Source organism: Tachypleus tridentatus, chromosome 7, assembly GCF_004210375.1.
Source record: "Tachypleus tridentatus isolate NWPU-2018 chromosome 7, ASM421037v1, whole genome shotgun sequence".
Lineage (NCBI taxonomy): Eukaryota > Metazoa > Arthropoda > Merostomata > Xiphosura > Limulidae > Tachypleus > Tachypleus tridentatus.
The window spans coordinates 32,436,786-32,458,972 of NC_134831.1; the positions used below are offsets into that span (position 1 = coordinate 32,436,786).

At 36.6% G+C, this 22,187-nt stretch overlaps 2 protein-coding genes across 13 annotated transcripts in view; one reads left to right on the forward strand and one right to left on the reverse strand.

The window, feature by feature from the left end:
• Positions 1-2,011, forward strand: part of LOC143255376 (cell adhesion molecule DSCAML1-like) — a 77,830-nt gene extending 75,819 nt beyond the window's left edge. For all 5 annotated transcript variants that reach the window (XM_076510934.1, XM_076510936.1, XM_076510938.1 and 2 more), the window contains one exon: positions 175-2,011. In XM_076510934.1, coding sequence (XP_076367049.1) covers positions 175-335 — 161 coding nt within the window. In that variant the 3' untranslated portion in view covers positions 336-2,011. The remainder of the gene's footprint in view (positions 1-174) is intronic.
• The window catches only part of LOC143255377 (uncharacterized), a 33,977-nt gene that overhangs the window by 567 nt on the left and 11,223 nt on the right, over positions 1-22,187 (reverse strand). For 5 of the 8 annotated variants that reach the window (XM_076510943.1, XM_076510939.1, XM_076510941.1 and 2 more), the window contains 2 exons: positions 20,386-20,977; positions 18,786-19,920 (listed from right to left, as the gene is read on the reverse strand). In XM_076510943.1, the coding sequence (XP_076367058.1) occupies positions 19,625-19,920; positions 20,386-20,821 (732 nt within the window). In that variant the 5' untranslated portion in view covers positions 20,822-20,977 and the 3' untranslated portion in view covers positions 18,786-19,624. Of the gene's footprint in view, positions 1-9,163; positions 9,289-10,146; positions 10,278-15,802; positions 15,914-18,785; positions 19,921-20,385; positions 20,978-22,187 lie in introns of those variants that run through there. The other 3 variants (XR_013030576.1, XR_013030577.1, XR_013030575.1) reach the window with 3 other exon arrangements.

Here is a 22,187-nt window from a genome sequence, read left to right on the forward strand (position 1 = left end):
ATAACATGTTACACAAGGATTGAAACATTGTGCCTGTTCAAAAAATATTTTTCTTACTGTAAAAGCTGTTACTTATTATAAAATAATACTTATAATGAGTAAGTAAACTCAAATTTTAATATAATTTACAGTTTGTATAGGTAATTATAATTTTTTTTATTATTTTTCTTTCAGACTCACCATATTATGATGTAAGTGGCCTCCCAGATCCTTATGCTCTTGGTGATGAAGATAAAACTCAACAGATCTCTCTAAGTTTTGATGAAAGCTTAGAGAGTGCATACTCAACTCCTAACTCTCGAAAGCATAGAGTTGTTCATGAAATTATTGTGTAAAAGAAAAGCCATTGCATTTGGTTGCCAAAGGAAAATTAAGATTTATTTCTGGTGTACAAAGAATCTACTCATGAAATGTTATATGAAGGAGATTTTCTGATGTAGGATGATATTGTAAATTGGTTGTATTTAGAGAATGTTATGTCATTCTGTTGATAAATATTGCTTGATTTCCCAGAAAGATGGTGAGATAAAACTCTGAACTCACTTCGTGGGGTGATGGAAAGAGAGAGTACCCTTCCCTTGTTAACTTTAAGAAGAAAGAGATGCATTGCTACACCTACCATATGGAAACATTTATTTTAATAAAGATCAGTAAGTTAGGTGATGAAATATTTTTAGAGCAGTGCTACGTTTGAGAAAATATCTGTGTATCACTATATCAGTCTAAATGAAGACCATTTTGATATCCTTTCTCCCTCTCATTGAAAGTGTACGTAACGTAAATGCTATTAGAACTAAACTAAACATGGCATGATTGCTTTATTCTTTTACAGCACACTTGATGAAAGGATGGTTCTTTGCTAATAATGTCACACAAATGAAGGTTGTTATTGCAAAGTTTCCCTCTTACATCCTACAAGAGAAAATATTTTAACATTTAGTTGACATGTTTTACATGTACTATATTCTGTTTTGTCTTGTACTGATTTTTTCCTGTTTTCCAAAGCTTCAAGTTACATTAATTTTATTATATTTATAAAGAAAGAGGTGTAACAAAGAATTTGTATTTTAGTTTGAATTTTTCAAACTTGTTTCATTATCATTCACAAGTAGCTATTACTAACATTCCAAAGGAGCAAGTATAACATTTACTTTCTTAATGATAAACACTCACAAGAACAGAATTCCTGGGCATTTTGTATGTGGTGAAGTGTGAAATAGTGGATCACTTTTCAATGACTAGTTTTCACATTCAGTATTGCTACCGTCTGAGTGAAGACGTTAGTACATATCAGTGTTGCATCTTCATTAAATAACTTGAGAATTTAAAATCAAAATTATCATTTATTTTGTGAAGATACGAGTGCACTAATTTCTTTTTACCAAATTTTTGTTATATTTGTATGAAGAACATGCAAGTATTCTTTTTACTTTTTCACATTTAATTTTTACAAACTGTTGAAGCCCTCGTTGCACTATATTTAACTGATTGAAATATTTAGTGTTTTGTCATATATGTACAACATTATTCATACTTTCTGTGATAATTTCAGAGGTTACATATATAAATGCACATTAATATGTAAAATATGTCTCTTTTTAGGTAACTTTTACTTGATTTTGTTTACTTTAAGACACAAGTTTAATAATGGCAGTCACCCTAACTTTTAGCCAAAACTATATAGTAATACCTTATTTTACATGATTTACTCTTTTTAACCTCTAGAAGTAGCATTATAAACATTCTAAAGTGAATAATTATTAGTTTTAAATAACATCAAAACAATAAATCGGAAGATAAAGATAAAGTAGTTTTGTGTATAAAAGTAACTATTATTTTCTCAGTATGTTTAACTGTAAAACTTCGTTTCAAATTTGTGTTAATATAAAATTTTGAAAGAAGTATATTGTAGTTTCTGTAACCGTAACGTACTTGATGACTACAATTCCCAGCAAGAGGAATAGTAAACAAATAGAACGACATGAATAAAACTAAGGTTATAAAAGCACAAACTAAGCGTCAACAACAAGTCTTAGTTTCATTTAATGAGTGTGTATTGTTTACTGTTCACTTTGTATAATGTGCCAGAAAATTGCTTTTGTTGCTAGAATTATAAGCATACAAAAGCTTAAAAATTATCATATACACTTCATGTGTTAAAATAAACTCCAATTTTTGTCAAAGTTTTCTTTTTCTATAAAAATTATCTGATGATATCCGATTTTTATTTCTTTATATAAATGTTGGATTTATTTCCTTCCAGAGAATTTGCTTTTTTTTAACTGTATTTGTAAAGCTTCATGTTGATTATAAGAAAAAAAAACGTTTTTATATAATGAACTTTTAACTGAAGAGCGTTCTTATTTAATTAACTGTTTATCCCCCTCAGTGTGGATTCTTGTACGTGCTGAGGGGACCTCCCAGGGAAGGTTCTCAGTTCTGTTCTTTCACGTTACCTCCTCTGGGATCTAAACATTTACCCACGTATTTGCCGTGCGTGGCGACCCGTGAAGGTGAGGAGAGGATCCTGGTGGTTGAGGGGTCCAAACCTAACACACCACTTTAGCCTTGAATTCCTGCAGACGGGTGGCCTTTGGGTGGCCCCCTTGGGTCAATCGGCTGGTCCACTTGGACTAGGGTCAACCAAGTACCAGTGTTGGTAGTTCTCAACGTGTGTTGTGGACATTGTATCTGATGCTGGTGTTTGGGTATAGTGCTCACAAAACCCTGACATTGCAGTGTCCTTGCTTGACATTGTAGTGCGTCCCACTCGAAGAGCTCCATGGTGGGTGGGATCAGTGGCCATCAAAATCTTCTTTTTTTCCTGTGGATCCTCCAAATAAAAATATAAATAAAATAGTGAAAAAACAGTCAATAGGTGAACGACCACGTCTTGAAGACCCTGATCAGCAATCTTCGACATCTGTACCACCAGTTGTACCTCATTTTCTTATCCTACATTCTCGTTCAGAGAAACCTTTAGAGCAAATGCCCCTTTTTTTATTCAGAAGGGACTGGAGGGACTTGCTGGCTGTCCAAAGTCAGTAAAGAAGCTTTGATCTGGAGACATATTGGTTGAAACATCCACATCCCAACACAGTGAACTCCTCTTGAATTCAAAGGCAATTGGGGATATACCTATAGAGGTTACACTTCATGCTACTTTGAATTCATCACGAAGAGTTATTGTTGAAAGGGATTTGAAGAACATCCCCGAGTCAGAGATTCTCGCTGGTTTCTCCACTCAAGGAGTTTCTGCAATGAGGCGCATCTTCACTCGCAAAGATGGTGTTACACTGTCGACTAATATCCTTGTTTTGACATTTACATCACCACGTGCACCTGCCACCATCAAGGCAAGTTATCTAAATTGCTGGGTGTGGCCATACATTCCAAACCCTGTCTGATGTTTCCAGTATCAAAGGTTTGGCCACTCAAAGACGTCATGTCATGCCTATGAGTGTCACATGGACCCACATTGTGTCAATTGCAATGGTTCTCACCCTTCCTACTTTCGTTCTTGCCCTAAATGGTTAGAGGAAAAGAGCCACAATTCTATCACCCCGTTGCTAGGGATATTTTCCCCACTCCTTTCCCCCGTTGCTAGGGAAATTTCCCCTAGAGGTGCAGCATTTGAAAACGACTCATCACATTACTTATCCTGAGGCTCGGAAATTGCTGTCCACCACTTCATCTCGGTCATATGCTGCTGCACTTCGTTCCACAACTACAGTGGGAGTGCAGACAGATCTCTCTGCCCTTCCAAGAGAATCATTCTCAAAACAAATGAAAAACCTTTTATCTTCCATTGTTAAAAAGTTGATGAATCAACTTCTGCACCCATCACCCATCTCTGTTCCTCCCATACATTCCAACAAACACCAAGATCCACATCCTTTGGTTACAGATGCATTCATTTCTTCAGATACATCTTTTTCTCCCACCCCAAGATGCAAAATAATCATTCGTTCGCGTCCTCAGTCACTGGAATCCCCTTCCACCAACAAAGACCTGCCCAATCGACCCAGGTCAGGATCCATGGAGGTCAATAGATCTCTCTCGAATAAGGACAGTAAGGAAAAGAGACGCAATTGTAAACAGAATGATTCTCTACCCAAATCGCCGAAAAGTAAACAAAAATGACCACCGTGATACAATGGAAATGTCGAGGTTTACGTTCGACTCTGGATGACATCAAAACACTGATTGCTTCCTACCATCTTGCATGTCTTTCCTTACAGGAAACATTTCTGAAACTTGCCGATAGTCACCTTTAGGCGTTTTGTAAAACAGGAATCACAGCCTGTGTGATGGACGACTGCATGGAGCAGTGGCACTGTTGGTTTATCAGCATGTCCACACCCTGTCTTTGATACTCGACACACCTTGGACGCCGTAGCCATCTGTGTTTCCTTGGGCCATACCATCACTCCTTGTTCTTTCTACCTGTCGCCTGGAGAGACATATGATCAATCAGACCTTGATGCTTTCATTGAACAGTTGCCGTTTCTCTTTTTAATCCTGGGAGATTTTAATCAACATCATCATCTCTGGGGAAATGCTAATATTGACAGGAGGGGTCGCTCTGTAGAGTGTATGCTCTCTGATCACAACCTTTCTCTTTTCAGTACTGGTTCTTTTACTTCTTTCTGTGCATTAGTCAGTCCTTTACTGCTATTGATTTCTTAATTTGCTCCTCTTCATTATTCTTCCATTTTTCAGGGTTGCCATTAACCCACGAAGCAGTGATCATTTTCCTATACTTTTGAGAGAGACTGGCCATGGTCGATGACTCCCTACCCGCGTGCCCCAGTGGAAGCTGGATCAGGCAAACTGGTCCACTTTCACTACTCTCGCAGAACTTGATCCTGCCATAGTCTGTCAGCCATCAATAGACGACTGTGTGGCAGCAGTAACTGTGTATTATACAATCACCTGCTCAATGTATTTCCTTCGACACATTTTCCACTATATCCTCGTCCGTGGTGGAATCCTGCCTGCCACATAGCACAAAAGGCTCAAAAACGGGCCTGGAATACTTTCCATAGATATCCCCCACTTTCAAACTGCATTGCTTTCCAGCTGGCCCGAGCACATGCTAGGTGGGTAAGACGTCAAAGCCAGAAGGAATCTTATATTAAGTTCACAACTGGCATATCTTCTACCACCAGTTCCAAGGTCATATGGGACAGGGCTGGAAAGGTTAGTGGGCACAACAATTCTGCTTCCTCTTGATCTTACTCTTTGATGACCATGAGGTAGCTAATGTTTGGAGCATCAACGATACTCTAGATGAAAGCTTTTCCCGGGTATCTAGCACTTCTGCTTGTTCCTCTACCTTCTTGGCCATCAAGACTCGGGCAGAGTGTTCACCTCTTTCCTTTCAAACTGACTGTCTCTATGACTATAATCATCCCTTCATACTAGTGGAATTGAAACTGGTCCTTCATATGTCTGGCAGTACATCTGTTGGACCAAATGATGTGCACTATTATGATGCACCATCTATCTCCTGCCTCTTGATATTTTTCTAATTGTTTTTAAATGGATATGGCAGGAGAATGTTTTGCCTGATGCCTGGCAATCTTACCTTTCTGAAAGCCCAGGAAAGGTCCCAAGATTCTTTCAAACTACCGTCCAATGGCTTTGACGAGCTGTCTCTGTAAGACCTTGGAGAGGATGGTCAGTGCTTGTGTTGTTTGGTTCCTCGAATCAAAAATCTCTTGCTCACCCAGTGTGGGTTTCAAAGACAGCACTCCACTATGGACCACCAAATTTGACTTCAAACGTCAATCAGAGAAGCCTTTCTCAAATGACAACATCTTGTATCAATATTCTTTGACATTGAGAAGGCTTATGACATGACATGGAAGTATGGTATTTTCGAGTCCTCCATATATATGGGTTACGTGGCCATTTACCCATGTTTATTAAAAAAATTTTAATGGACAGGAGATTCCAAGTTCGTGTGGGTTCGACACTTTCCCGTTCTTTTGTACAGGAACTTGGGGTCCCTCAGGGCTGTGTTTTGAGTGTCACACTTTTCAGTATAAAGATAGATGGCATCACTGAACAACTCCCTCTCACTGTTGCAAATGGGCTCTGTGTTGATGACTTTCACATCTCGTGTCAGTCGTCGAACGTGAGATATATTGAGCGGCAACTACAAACTGCCCTCAATCGTGGACTACGGCGAACGGCTTTAATTTTTTCTCTCTCTAAAACCGTTTGCATGCACTTTTGCCGCCAACAGAGAATCCACCCTGATTCTGAACTCCATATCGGTGAAGTTTCGCTGCCAGTGGTCCCTGAGACCAAGTTCTTGGGGCTTATATTTGACCATAAGCTGACCTTTATACCACACTTAAAGCAGCTACGGGTCAAATGCACAAGAGCACTGAACATCCTCCGTGTCCTCTCTTCCACCAGTTGGAAAGCAAATCGATGTTCTATGTTAAAGATATACTGTGCTCTTATTCGATCGAAACTCAACTATGGATCACTAGTCTATGGCTCTGCCAGACCCTCGGCCTTAAAAATGATGGACCCCATTCATCATCAAGGACTTCGACTCTGCACTGGGGCTTTCCACTCCTCCCCAGTTCAGAGCTTATACGTAGAAACTCATGAACCTTCGCCGTTTGCAACTGTCTTTACTATATTCTTTGAAACTCCGTTCTTTACCAAAGCATCCGAGGCCCGGCATGGCCTAGCGCGTAAGCCGTGCGACTCGTAATCCGAGGGTCGCGGGTTCGCGCCCGGTCGCGCTAAACATGCTCGCCCTCCCAGTCGTGGGGGTGTATAATGTGACGGTCAATCCCACTATTCGTTGGTAAAAGAGTAGCCCAAGAGTTGGCGGAGGGTGGCCTTCCCTCTAGTCTTACACTGGTAAATTAGGAATGGCTAGCACAGATAGCCCTCGAGTAGCTTTGTGCGAAATTCCCAAACAAACAAAACCAAAGCATCCCGCCTTGGGTTGTCTTTTCCTTCCTCAGTGGATCATACTTTTCCAGAACAGACGATCTGCCATTGCTCCTTTTAGCCTTCGCGTCCAGGCGCAATTGGATGAATTGGTTATGTCCTTGGATGACATTGCAGAATCCATTGGTCAGCCCATCCCACCGTGGCTTATTACAATCCCCAAATGTAACTTTTCTTTCAGTCATCTGAAAAAGGCAGATACTCCAGATTGTAGGTACTGTCTTTTATTTACTGAACATCTTTTGAACAATCTTTCCATTCCAAGTTATACGGATGGTTCTAAATCAGGTGACTCTGCCATGATTTGTTGCAGTTCAGTGGTTACGTGCAGAATCTCCTCTACAGCTTCTGTGTTCACTGCTGAACTGTACGCCATTTCTCTTGCTCTGGATTATATTGAAGCTAAGCAGTACTATAACTGCACTATTTATACTGACTTGCTTTGTTTTCTTGTGGTCCTGGAATCGCTTCACGTTGGTTCACACCCTGTCCTCACTGATATTCAAAACCGACTAGCTCATTTTTCATTAACATGTACTTCTATCCAGTTTTTCTGGATACCAGGCCACGTTGGTATTTACAGGAACGAGCGTACAGACACGGCAGCTAAATCTATCTGCACTATCACCACTGTGCCTATTTCATACATAGACTTTGGTCCTGTATTCAAGGCTCGGCTCCGTGCCAGCTGGCAGTCGACTTGGAGTGAGCAACGCCAAAACAAGCTTTTTCAAATAAAACCGTATATCGGACTTTGCCCGTCTTGCTTTCGTAAGGATCGGAAAGAGGAAGTTGTTCTAACTAGACTATGCATTGATCACAGTTTTTTAACTCATCGTTTTCTTTTATCTGGAACTGATACACCTGTGTGTAGTTTGTATAACACTCAGATCACTATAAGCCACATTCTACTTTCTTGTCTTCGTTACGAGTCTCAACGACGGCACCATTTTAACACTGTTCGGACCCAAGGTTTGTCAATAGCATTAGACAGTGTCATTGGTAATGGTGACACTGTCCACCTTGATAAAGTTTTTACTGTCATTTAAGTGTTTTAAATTTATGCATTAAACCTTTTTTTTAATGTGGTTACCTTTTAAGAATCACAATCTCTAGTTCATCTTGAAAAGCAGAAAATGGCTGTAACACTAAACACCGTGACACCAGGACTGGAAAGGCCAACTTCAAGTGACTAACGCTGCTGTTTGAACTATGCTTTAGTCATCCTGGCAAGTTATTATTACAATTTTGCTGGATGTTTTTTTAAACTTTTATTATTTTAATCTTTGAAAATGGCCATAATGACATATAACCCGGAACCAGGTCTGGAAAGGCCAACTTCAGGTGACTAACGGTGGTTCTTGTACTTACCTGTTAGTCTTCCTGGCAGGTTGTGATAATTACCATTATGCTATAGAAAGTCCTTTACAACTTCCCCTACTGTAGTTTCTCTTTCTTAACATTGTAGACTGGATGCGAACATTGGTTTTATGTGTTTATGTTTTTTAAATGCTGTTTTGTTACACCTCCATTTCCTTCTATGAATTTTACTTCATTTACTTTACTTTTACCTTTTTACTGGACGTTTGGCAAGTTCTTATTACAACTTTGCTATATGTCTTTTAAAACTTTTATTTCTTTACTTTTTAAAATTGGCCATAATGACACATAACCTGGAACCAGGACTGGAAAGACCAACTTCAAGTGACTGACGGTGGTTCCTGTTAGTCTTCCTGGCGGGTTATGATAATTACCATTATGCTACAGGAAGTCTTTTTACAACTTCTCTTACTGTGTGGTTTCTCTTTTGACATTGTAGACTAGATTTCAACATTGGTTTTATGCTATTTATGTTTTTCAAATGTTGTACCTTCATTTCCTTTTATGAATTTTACTACATTTACTTTATTTATACCAAACGTTTGGCGCAGATAGTCTAGCTGCTTTGTGCCATAAAACACTAAATCAACCAACCAACTACTTATCCTGGAATTTGAGTTTTGTTACCATCTTACCAACGGGGAAAAAAAACACAGACAGAATTTTCTGTGTTATTGAACTTCAAGCGATTTATCCTGTTACAAAGCTTTTTAAATAACTCTCAAATCTTACAATATTACAAGCCTCAGCATATTCGATGGTTGAGACAGTGTTTTAAATAATTTAAGTCCTTGTCGTATAATATATCCTATAGCCTGCAACGTAGGCTTACCATACGTTCCGATATCCCGTCCGGTTTACTACTTTGCCCTGGTTGACACTGAATTGTCTCGGAATGTCCCGGTTATTGATGAAAAGGCATAAACTCTTAAAAAAGATAAACGGAAAATATTAAAATCTGACTTGATGTTGACAAAAAAAATATTAAAGTTTTTATTTTATTAGTTGCTGGGTAGAGGGAGCTATAGTGCTGTGACATGCAAATTTTCAAAGGTATTCCATTAGACGAAAGTCACAGACAGCTGATACGATACCTGTACAAGTATAATGATCCATCAGTTGGCTGCGGTTGGGGGTACGCACGTAACGGCAGCATATGCAAAGCTTTCTCTGAGCAAGTGTTTGTACTTTGTGATTGCTTTATTTATTACAGTATTTATTATGATAGTCATACAGTACATGTTGAATTATTTTCGTTCTTTTATTTTAGATATTAATCATAGTCATAATGTCCAAAGCTGGTAAAAGAAAGTGCACCTTCAACAGTGAATTGCAAAAAGAATATCCATGCTTGAAAAAAATTTGTGGCAAGGAGGACAGAGTCAAATGTTTGCAGTGTTCATCTGAGTTCTCTGTTTCACATGGTGGCCACTCAGACATAAAACACCATTTAAAAAGTGCTAAACGTGCAGCTAGTCTTTCAGTAGCTACTCAAAGTTCAAGAGTTGATGTATTCTTCAAAAATCTGTACCTGAAGAGTGACTTGTTAATAGCTGCCAAAGAAGCAAAATTGCATTATCACAGTGCTGTCCATAACATAAGTTGTAAAATAGCTGATTGTTTTTCCAAAGTGATAGCAAAGGTATTTGAATCAAAGTTCAGTTCTGTCAGAACGAAGAATGAGGCTATTATTTTGAATGCAATTGTTCGTTTAGCTGTTGAGAAATTGATGAGAGATTTAATAGAAGTCCAATTCGTTTCACTTACAGCAGATGCTTCAAACCGAAAAGATGCCAAAATTGTGCCTGTCATGGTGCGATAATTTTTGCCAGAGGAAGGAGCGAAAGTAAAACTTTTAGACTTTCAGTCTGTTCCTGGAGTGGCATCAGAAATTTTAACGAATTGTTTGGTGTCCACTTTAAAAAACAAACATGATTTATAAAAAAAAACAATTGTTGCTTATTGTAGTGACAACTGCAATACAAATTTTGGAGTTGTAAAGAGAAAGGGAAAAAAACAATGTAAGTAGTCGATTGAAGAAGGAACTTGGCAAAAATATTGTGGGTGTTGTTTGTGGTGCTCATTCTACATAATTGTCTCCAAACTGTAGTTGACGCCCTTTCTATTGATGTGAAAAGCTTAGTGGTCAAAATTTTTAAATTTTTATCATGCGTGTTACACGTAAAAGAATTCTGTGAGTTTGTAGAAACATGAGTACAAGGTTTTCCAATATGAAAATAGCGATTTCTGTCTTTGTTTACAAGAACAGTGCCCATTGTTGATGAATATATATGTAGTTAGAGTAAATGTGGAGAAATGTATCTATGGTTTGTTCATGAACAACTAGGCTTGTTCAACAAAGTGGTATTAGCAAAGGGAAAAACAAAAGCAACTGCAAATGATTTGTTGCAGAACTTAAGTTGCAAACCAACCTGAAAGAAAGACGAGATAATAATAATTCCTTTTGGTGTAAAAAAAATTGTGCTAGAGGAAGAGGTAAGATGCCAGGTACGCTTGATTGGGAAGGAATATCAGTTTTTATTATTGCTGTCGGTTTTATATTAAGCTGTGGGAAAACACTTTTGTTGGTGGGGAATATTTTGTTTGGATAAAAAAAAGAACTGTGTTTTCGTGTGGCCTGACATAGAAGCAGCTGCCGAAAAAACTTATGAAACGCTTAGAAATGCTGCAATCAATGTTGATGATCTGTTCGAAGTTGTTCTTGATAAATCCTTCTGGTCATCAAAATGTGATGAGTGGAAAGCGAAATAAATAAAAAAAGCTTATGAAGAAAAATGGGTAAAACTTTTCAACCACTTCAAAGATCAAAGTATTTCCGTACCTAATCTCAGGCAAGTTATAGAGTACATTTTTTTTTTATTTACCAGACACTTCTACCCCTGTTGAAAGAGTATTTTCAGTGATGAATAGCATTTGGCCTCAAAGAGATTTAATGAATGAATCAACAGTAAAAGGACTGTTGCATTGTAAACTTAATATTGACTAGAGTTGCAATGAGTTCTTTGAAAAAATAAAAACTAATAAAAATTTAAAGAACCTTCATTCAAGTAAAAATATAAATGGACACAAAAGAAGTATTCAGTGAAAAATTAATGAAATTGTAATGTTTCTTGCCTTGATGAATTTAAATAAATGTTAGAGATATAAGATACCAGTATTCCTTCTTTTTTTATGTGGCAGCATTAAAGCTTAAGAGGAGTTAGGTTATGAAAGCATTTCTTTATTATACCAGTGCCGGTACCTATAATAAAAATTGAAAACTGTAATGACAAGCCTAAATAGTTCTGCATAAGAGAAAAATGAAATTATCCTAATAAGATACTTTAGTCATTACTTAAAGGTAAAGTTTTAATATATTTTCCAATAAATGGTAGCATGCGTATTATCTACATGTACTCAAGATTGTTGAACCACAAATGTTAAGTAAGAAGCCTCCAGATCTACAGCATGTTACAGTATTACACCTATTTGTGTTAGTGAGTGTAATTAACGTTTCGAATGATGTCACTTTTAAGTATTTGTGTTTTAAAGCACTAAACTTTCTGCAGTGTATGTATTAAATGTTCAATTGCAGATGTTTAAACTATGTCGAACTTTCAACTGTTACAAGAGAAAGTTATAAACTCGTGTACACTTCAGTGCACTAGATAGAGCAGTGGTTCTTAACCTGGGTTCAATCGAACCCCAGGGGTTCAGTGAGTCATTCTCAGGGGTTCGGCAGAGGTCAAGACACACATACTGTGTGTGTCCGTTCCGTTCACCCCACTCGTATGATTCGTGACGTCATGCTCCACTTGGCCATCATTGGCTGTGGCTGATCACGTCATACCACTAGGCCTTAATATCTGTGCTGCAGGGAACTTCGTGCCCTTAGCAGTCGACTTGTGGATGTAGTAATCGTGCGTCATTTGCTAATCTTTCAATCCCTTCATACTAATTATGTCGAGTAAAAACAGAAAGTGGTCAAATGAATGCATACAACATGGATTCACGTGTATAACGGAACAATGCATGACTTGCAATGCCAAGTTGAGCAAAACTATGATAACACTCCCTAAAGCTGCATGGAGATGGGAAATAGGGGAACACAACGCTTGCTGAATTCAAGGTAAAGAGAGCCGGGTTCGATGAAAAGGCTACTTTGCCTATTTTTGGCTTTGTACCCATCGACAAACCAATCCTCACAGCATCGAACAAAGTTGCGTACTTGATTGTAAAGCAGGGCAAACCACACACCATTGGTGAAGCACTCGTAAAACCAGCTGCGTTGAAGGTGGCGAATATCATGCTGGGAAAAGCTGCTGAAAATAAGTTATCCTTTCAAATGACACCATCAGCAGCAGAATAGATGACATGAGTGATGACATATTGGCTCAAGTAGTTGCAAATCTGATTTCAAGCTCAGCAAAATTCAGCCTTCAACTCGATGAGACCATTGATGTTTCCAATCTAAGCCAGCTTGTTGTATTTGTGCAGATTGCTTCGAAAAATTTGAGTTCATTTTTATTTTGGCGTACATGACCGATATCTTCAATGCTCTCAATCATTTCCATCAACAAATGCAGGCGGTGGAGTCAACTTCATCGAAGTGGAAGAAAACCTGAAAGCTTTTCAAAAGCTACCGTTATGGAAACGACGAACAGATAATGACAACTTTGCAAACTTTCCCCTGCTGGACGACTGTGTAAGTAAGATCGAAAATGTGTCTGAAATCGGAGACATTTTTGTAACTGGGAAAGTGAAGCAAGCAATTGCCATGCACTTAGATGAGCTCGCAAAGTCTCTCGACGGATACGTCCCCACCAGGAGTCATAAACAGCATGGGTGAGACAGTCGTTCACGTTTAGTGTTGCGACAGCAGATGTCAATGATGAATATCTCGACGAAATCGTTAAACTTCAGCAGAGCCAGGTTCAACAGCAACTTTTCAGAACAACAACGCTCTCAACGTTTTGGTGTCACCAAATCGTAGCGTACCCTCTTATTGCTAAGAAAGCCCTTGAGATACTCCTACCGTTTGTTACAACGTATCTTTGCGAGCAATCCTTTTGGAGGATGGTTGACATAAAAACGAAGAAAAGGAACAGACTTTGTTCTGAAAATGATATGAGAGTGGCACTTGCCAAGATGAAGCCACGCATTTCTGAATTTCTCTCTAAAAGGTAACAGCAAAAGACATTGATTTGCAGTAAATATTCATTGAGTTACGTTTTTGTTTTTGTGTGAAATTCATGTTTTGTTGGTTTTGTTCTTTGAACACAGTGATATTGTGTGCAACTGATGCATGGTTCATTTTGTGAACTAATAAAATATCTACTTGTTTTGAATTTGAAAAAATCATATTTTATTTTTCCAATTACGAAGGGTTCAGTGAATGCAAGTATGAAACTTCCGGGGTTCAGTACCTCCAACAAGGTTAAGAACCACTGAGATAGAGTAATTAAAAGTTTAGTGGTGTAAATTCGAGTACTACTTTAAAATAGAGCCTAATACGTGTAACGGTACCATAGGCTCAGATATATTGCAATTTAATGGTATTAGTAAATCGCAAAACAGGATGGATAGATACATTGTTTTATTAACTACAATATAAAATTAAGATTGTTTCTTGGTGTATTGAATTCAACTTGTACTCTTATAATTTATAGATAGGTTATAAATTAGACTAAATATATTTTATTAACATTACGTATATTCTACTAAATTCAATTCTGTTTTTAAATTGTATATAATTGAAGGTAAATTTTAGTGTGAAAACAAAATTGCGATCAAGTAATAATAATGGATCTTAAACTGTAGGCTGAACACTGAAAATAATAATGGCTACTGATATTTGGTATCAAACATTTATTTTGAAGCGATAATAATAAATATAATGGTTCACAATTTGTTAGGTGTAATGGGTGCAATGAGTAAGTTTTATTTGAAAACCAGAGACTGGCATATAATGTTAGGGAAGGTAGTAATGACGTTGCGCAATTTTTATTTAGTTTTGCGATTACTTGGAGGCTATCCTATTCACAGCAGGAGAAATAGAGAAGCATAGTGTGTGGGAAATAGCAGTAGAATTTCATGAAAAAATTAAATATTTACTTGCAAGGGATACAACTGCTGACAATAACATTTGAGAAGTTAGAGCACTATTAGAGTAAAAAAGAAGTAGTGCATTTGGTTATAATAGCCTATTCTGCTAAGTAACAAATTTTAGCCCTTGGCTTCTTCAGCCGAGGAACTGTTGGAGGTAAGGAGGAGAACAAAGGGTTAGAGAAGGATGTGGATGATAAGAAGGATATAGTTACAGATGATTCCTTGACGAGGCATGTGAATAGGATAAACTGTGGAGTAAAAAGGGAGAAAAGGATCAGATGTTTTCAGTTCTATCTGGAAAGATAGATTGTTGGTTTTCGGTGGAATTGTTGTCGAAGTTGTCTTCTCTCTGGTGATTGTTTTCCGTTGTTTTGTTGGTGTTTTCAGTTTGTGTATAATGGAATTGCATAGCTCTCTACAATCCTGTACCTGTTTATACTCTTGTCCCTAAGACGTGTCCGGCAACGCTTGCTTGCAAACTCTTTCTTAATCTGAAGATGACCTAGGAAGGTCGAAACGTTGTTCTCTCCTTATATATAAAAAAAAGTTAATACCAATACCAGCCGTTCTGAGATACATTTTTATTTCAAGTGGGTTTCTCGTCATTAAGGATGTAGTTTTTGTGGTTCATGTAGGGGAAAGGTAGATTAGAGGAACTAATTAATAAGTACAAAAGGTTTGTATCTCAGAATTGCTGACATGGGTATCAACACTTTTACTGATAAGCAGAGAATAACTTGTAATATAGAAATGATCAAGAGGTTAGAAATTGGTGAACCTCTAGGTAAAATGATTGCTCCATTAGGTTTGATGTTTTGTTGCATATGGAATTAACAAATGATATTTTGGATTCAAACTTAAAAAAAAAAATTGAAGGTATGTGATGAGACTTATCTGTTGTGAATTGACCAGCAGAGTTATTTGGAGACACTGATCAGATGTGGAAAAAATTTTAAATATGCAAAGTAAACATATTCCATATAGAAAGAAAGGAGCAGCTGCAATTAAAATTCAGGTTGGCTCACAAAGAGTTTGAGATAAAATTAAGGAAGAGTATCGTAAATTTAAAAAAATGTAAATGTATGACAGAAGACTTTGAAAAATATCGAGAATGTTGGTGAAACAGGAAATTAGAACACGAAAAAAGCTGTACAAGAAAAGGTCAGCTAAAGCCATCTAAGCAGTGAACGTTTTTGCTAGTGGTAGGGCAAATAGGATTTTAGGTGGTATCTACAGAAATATTGAATACAAACCTAAAGAGGTTATATTTTTAATGTATACATCATTAATTAGGCCATATATAAAATATTGTATTCAGTTTTGGGTTGCTTACCTGAAGAAAGACATCAAACTATTGACAAGGTTTCAGAGAAGTGTTTCCAGTGTGGTACATGGGATGAAAGGATTGTCATACGAGAAGCTGAAATCTCTCAAATTGTTTTACCTTGAAAAAAAGAAGAGTTACAGGGATTAGATTGAATTGTTTAAGATTGTAAAGGGATTTGATGGTGTTGATGTATCATCTTTTTTCATATTTAACATAGAACTAGAGAACACATAAATTTTGCAGGGTGGGAGTCACCTTTAGCTAAGGCAATTTTGTTTTTCTAACAGGGTGGTTGACCTTTGGAATAGATTGTCTTCTGATATTGTAGAAATGGTAAATGTAAATGAGATTCATAAAAAGCTTGAGAAATATATGAATGATAAGAGCTAGCTTTAAGTTTTCTTTAAAGTTAATTTAATTTAGAGTATAGAACAGCTGAGATGAACCAATAGGGTCTATGTATTGACGCTGGCAGTGGACATAGCAAAGATAACCCATTGTATAGTTTTAAGCTTAAGCAATAAACAAACATGAATTAGGTGTTTCAATAAAAAAACTGTTGAGTCTAATTATTTCACTCAATGTTTCCCACAAGAATATTTGAGCTTGTATTGATTTTGATTCATTTGATTTTGACATCATATCGATGTAAACGTCAAACCTGTTTTCAAGGGTATGAGAAAGTTCCAAAATTTTTTTATGAAAAAATCATTGCACTTTCCAGTCATAATCCAAAGGTCACAAAGTTTGTAGTAATAGCACCAAAAATGTGTTGAGTGTAGAAGTAAGACATCTTTGTTATTCACCAAAAACCTTTTCTTGACTTGCACATAGGAAAGTTATTCCTACAAACCTATCTTTGTTCTATTATAGTTTTTGTGAAGCTAAAATAATTTTAATTATTAAAATAACAATCGAATGATTTGTAAATATGTTGATATTAATCTCATTCTGAAATTCTGCATCAGATATCTACACTTCTAATGACATTGTGAATAAGCTACAAATATTTTTCCAGTAGAAGTTTCACTGGCATGTAAGAATTGTGGTGATTCCTATTACCTGTTTCTAAAAGTATTATTGGAAGATACAAACCCCAGTTTTTCCTTTGCGTTAATCTGAGTGTCATGGGTTTGAATCCTCATCATACTAAACGTGCTTGCCTTTTCAGCCACGTGAGCATTATAATGTTACAATTAATCCTGCTATTTGTTGGTCAAAAAGTAGTCCTAGAGTTGGCGATGATAACTAGGGGAGATGATACATTAAAAATGACACTATAAGTAATGCAAAATGAGGGAGAGGTAATACACTAAATATGACACTATTAATGATGCAAAGTCAGGGGTGATGCATTAATACGCTGGCTCCGAAGCCTATTTTGTCGATACATTGCAGGATGCCACTAGTCATTTTACAATTACTTTTTTTAGGAAGAGTGTATATGTAGCTGTTGTGTCCCAGCGAATAGGTGGCCCTTTAAAAAGAAAACAGAGCACGAATCGCCAGTGGGTCTTACTGGAAGACTCACGACCCACCGGTGGATCATGTGGGAGCCAATGAGTTAAAAATTATGCCGTTCTTCACAAAGGCCGAAGCAAAATGTGGCAAAGTTGAATGCATATGAAAAAAAAAAACGTTTTCAAACCCTACTATAGTGAATAGAAACGGTTCTCAAACAAATACTGCTCTAGTAAACGGATACGGTTTTTCAGTATCACTTAAGCAATTATCTTAACTCCGGTTAGTTAGGACACTCGACTCGCAATCTGAGGGTCACGTGTTCGAAAACATGTCGCACCAAATATGGTAGCCGTGGGGGTGTTATAATGTGAAGTCAATCCCACTATTCGTTGATAAAAGGGTAGCCTAAGAGTTGGAAGTGGGTGATGATGACTGTCTTACTATGCTGAATCAGGGTCGGCTAGCGCAGATATCCCTCTTGTAGCTTTGCGCAAAATTAAAAAACTAACAACCTTTGTGTTTTTTGAACAGTAATATGTTTTGGATTTTAAAATATTCGATGGTTTCAACTGAATCGGGTCATTATTGGTTATATATATTATAATTTTATAGAAAATGACTGATTGTTTATTTGTTTTAAAATTAAGCACAAAGCTATACAATGGGATATCTATACTTTACCTCGACAGGTTTCTAAACCCGGTTTATAGCGGTGCGAGTACACAGACATATCACTGTGGGCAATACTAAACGAATCGCATTTTAAACATATTGTAAATAAATAAGTTATTTTAATCGCTAAAAATATTCCAAAGTCCATGCAGGTTTTACAACGAAACTCTGTTTCGAATATGCTTTAGATATCTACTGAACTTTTTAATACTTCACTTATAAATTTTTATTTACTCTAATTTCATCCTATGGATTCATTAGTTCAATCAGTTCAGTAGCGTCAGTCACTAAGTTGTTAACTTTATGGTGCATATACTTTCTTGGAAAAAAGGGTTCAGCACAGGATGTCTCTTGCACCCGAAACGATATCTAACCTTCCGAATGTTGTTACAGAATCATATTAAAACTTCTGTTTGTTGTCTTTTAAAACGCATTTCAGAGTAAGGATACTCTGATGTTCAATCCGATAACTTCTAATTGGTGGGCCTCGTCAGCTTTTTAACTGCATTTTTATAAAGTAATTATGTACCGAAAAAACATAAATAATGTACGTATTGCAGTTTATTCCATTAATTACTGTTTTTTCCCGTGTGTTTTACACACACACACACACACACAAACGTGTGACTCCATTCATCAAGTAGAAACATAAAGTTGTTTAACACGATTGAATATATCAGTGAAAATAAACGGAAGCATTTGTTTGTTTGTTTGGGAATTTCGCACAAAGCTACTCGAGGGCTATCTGTGCTAGCCGTCCCTAATTTAGCAGTGTAAGACTAGAGGGAAGGCAGCTAGTCATCACCACCCACCGCCAACTCTTGGGCTACTCTTTTACCAACGAATAGGGGATTGACCGTCACATTATACACCCCCACGGCTGGGAGGGCGAGCATGTTTAGCGCGACGCGGGCGCGAACCCGCGACCCTCGGATTACAAGTTGCACGCCTTACGCGCTTGGCCATGCCAGGCCTAAACGGAAGCAAAAACAGTTAGGTAATTTGAGGGTCAACGTATTTCTCGGAATCCCTGGCACTAATGTTTTAAAAAATTTTTTGTTCAAAGTACAAGGAATGTGTAACTCTTCTCGATTATTTTGTAAACGATTTTGATCATTATTGTTTCCTTCATTAATTAATAAATTATTGCCTGCTGAGATGCTCAGTTGTTTTTTACCATCATTTTCAAGGGTAACACAATTGAATATTCTAATTGGTTCGGCTATGAATAACCCATCCATCACGATGCATTCGACGTTTTGCTCTTCTGGCATAATACATAATTTACGTGGACCTTTTTTATTATCATTTTTTATTCGAAGATCTTTTGTTCGCACTAGTTTTGAACAAACTTTATCACTCCTATCTTCATCATCAGATTGGTACATTGCTGCTTCTAAATTTTGGATTTCATTAATTAATGTGCTTTCTTTATTTTTTCTTTTCAAGGTGTCAACACCGTGAACATTTTTAATAAAGCGATGTTCAGGTTGAACATCTTTGTAACCATGAAACAAAGCTTTCTCATCTTCTTCAACTCTTTCAAATTCTTTTTGTCCACTTTTCAAGTTCAACTGGTTCTTATGCTCAAACGTTTTACCAGATCTTATGTTTTTACCCGTAAACTCTCAACCTGTATCTTCTTGATGAACTTTAATTTCCTGGGCCTTTCCTAACGTCATTTCTGGATTCTCAGTTTTGTGCAGAAGTGTTTTCATGTTCCAAATAATTCACTTGATGTGTGTGATTGTCTTCTCTTGTCTCCCTCCCAGCTACGTCTACAACTGTCTCTGTGGCATTTTGCGCATGCTCGTAGACCATATCATTTTCAGTATTTCGGTTATTCTGTAAATTAACCAAATGTATATCGTCAGTCTTCGTCATCACGTACTGCTTTTTGGTACTAAACCCGCGAATTTTTGCGGGTGTGCTTTCTTTAGAGGTGAGGGGTGTATCGACGTTAGACAGTCCTTCGGTTTTCGGAGTTTCTTGAATTATAGACAAAGTACAAATTAATACTTCTCTTTTCAATATTACAAATCTAATTTAAAACGTTAGAAAAAAGTTTTAAAAACATAAGAACAACAATCTATTGGTGCAAACTAGTCGACTAAGTGAAGAATTTCGTACATTTCGAAAACATACTTAGCCTAAAACACACGTGTAATCAATTATAATTGCGTCTATAAAGTGGAATACCTGATAAAACCAACAAATTCAAAAACTGCAGTTAAAAGTGAAAAAAAATAACTATGTCACCAATCTTTTAGCCAGATGACCTTTATTGGAGAAGCAATAAAGGTAGTATAGCTGGAATGTTGACTACATAATTATTTTTCCCATTACGAGGACTTTATCTCTTCCATAAAAGCACGATCGCATTTTTACACTTTTGTCATGAATACCAAAGAAACAACGTCGAGTGACGTAACAGCCAACATTTATAAACTTACCTGAAAATGTGGGCTTTTTGGGGTCATTGGCGTTAACACGTGACTTTTCGCTTTTATTCTTCACTGAAATTGATGTTTCGACACTTGCTTCATCCACTTCTATTTGTTCTTCTTCAGCTACACCTTTTGTATCACATTGAATCAGAGTGTCTGCTGCACTTTCCCATGCGTTTTCTTCCATTGGCTGGACAGTCTCCGCTACTTCAGCAGTATAAATAAGTTTTAGTTCTTTTTGGATTTGGTAAAGGAGTTCTAGATCAATCGACGGGAGGTCTTTGGCATCTGTTAACGCCGTCTGGTGGACTTTGGCAACGTTTCGATTAACTGTATCGTTTGTTTCTTCTTTCATTACTTCATCACCTGTGTTTGCTTCACTCATGACATACGTTTCTGACTGACATGTGACAATTTCTAAGCCTTTATCATAGTTGGCCATTTCTTCCCGGTTTAATATTTTGCTCTTAATTTAGCTGTTCTTATGAGCGTTTAGGGAATCTTTTCGTCTTTTAACATAAGTATCTCCTTCTAACAAAAACTGGGTTTCATTTTGCTGGTTATGGGAAGTTTGAAAATCAGCCGTTGAATGTTCATTCTGCAACAAAATAGACAGAGAGACTATTTTTTCTAGTACTGTTTTTTGGATCGTCAAAAATAGCTACTATTTTCATGCTTTTATCAAGTTCACATTTTCAATCATTGTAAATTATTTTTAATGTGTAAATTAAAGTTTCACGAACAGAATGAAGAATTGTGAACAAAAACATTTTTCGTAAATCATGAATACACTTCTTTTTAACAATTTGATTGTAATTGTATTTTGAGTTAAGTAAAAAAAAACAAAAAAAACAGTGTGATCGGGAGAAGTGACAAATATTTAACGTAAAGGAAAACATCCTTAAAGTATAAAATTATTCTAACATAAACGCAGTAAATTTAATAACATTCGTAGTCAAGTAGCCTTTGAGTAAGTTAAGCTTCCAACCATGTTGTTACACAATGCTGTCACTTTCATTATTGAATTCTAACATAATCTTACTCACTTACAGGAAACCACTCGTAAGTTAAAAACAAATATTACTACCAAATAAGTATAATAAATGAGTTAGTAGACAATAGCGAATAAACTCAGCAACACAGATTACAAATAGGAAAGGTAAAATGTTATACTAATTTAAAACCGCCAGTTTATAAGACGTTAAAATTTAAACCCTTGCGTAATAACTACCTCCCTCTCCTTATCATAATCTATACAGCCTTCTAATTATTAATAATTTGTTCAGCTTTAAGAATGAATAGAAGTCAATGAAATAAGTTTATTTCAAAATACATTACCTTCCAAGAAGTCATTATGCCTATTTCAGTTCTAAATGTTTTATAAAATACAGAAAATAAAAATTAAATTATTTATGTGTTAGTACAAGAAGTCAGGTTTGAGTAACATAATTAATGGTTGAATTATCTCGTTTTTCTAATCTGCTATGTCAACCGAAAGGAATCAAACCCCTGATTTAAACGTTATAAGTCCGTTTCCTTGAAGATCATAGTCTAATGATTGCCTAGTTAAGCTTTATGAGACTATTGACTGTGGATGAATTTTTTAGATTTTTTCATTGTTACAAGCAGGGATTCGTGGTAGGAATAAGAAAAAAATTATATATTAATTGCTGATATAAATGTGAAATGATTTTAAGTGAAGGCAAAAGTTCTAACACGTTATATTAGTAAAAACTTTTGCATTTGAATCTTACTCTATTATTTGTCCAGCTTTCAAAGACGGGGTTATTAACAGAATCAATGACCAT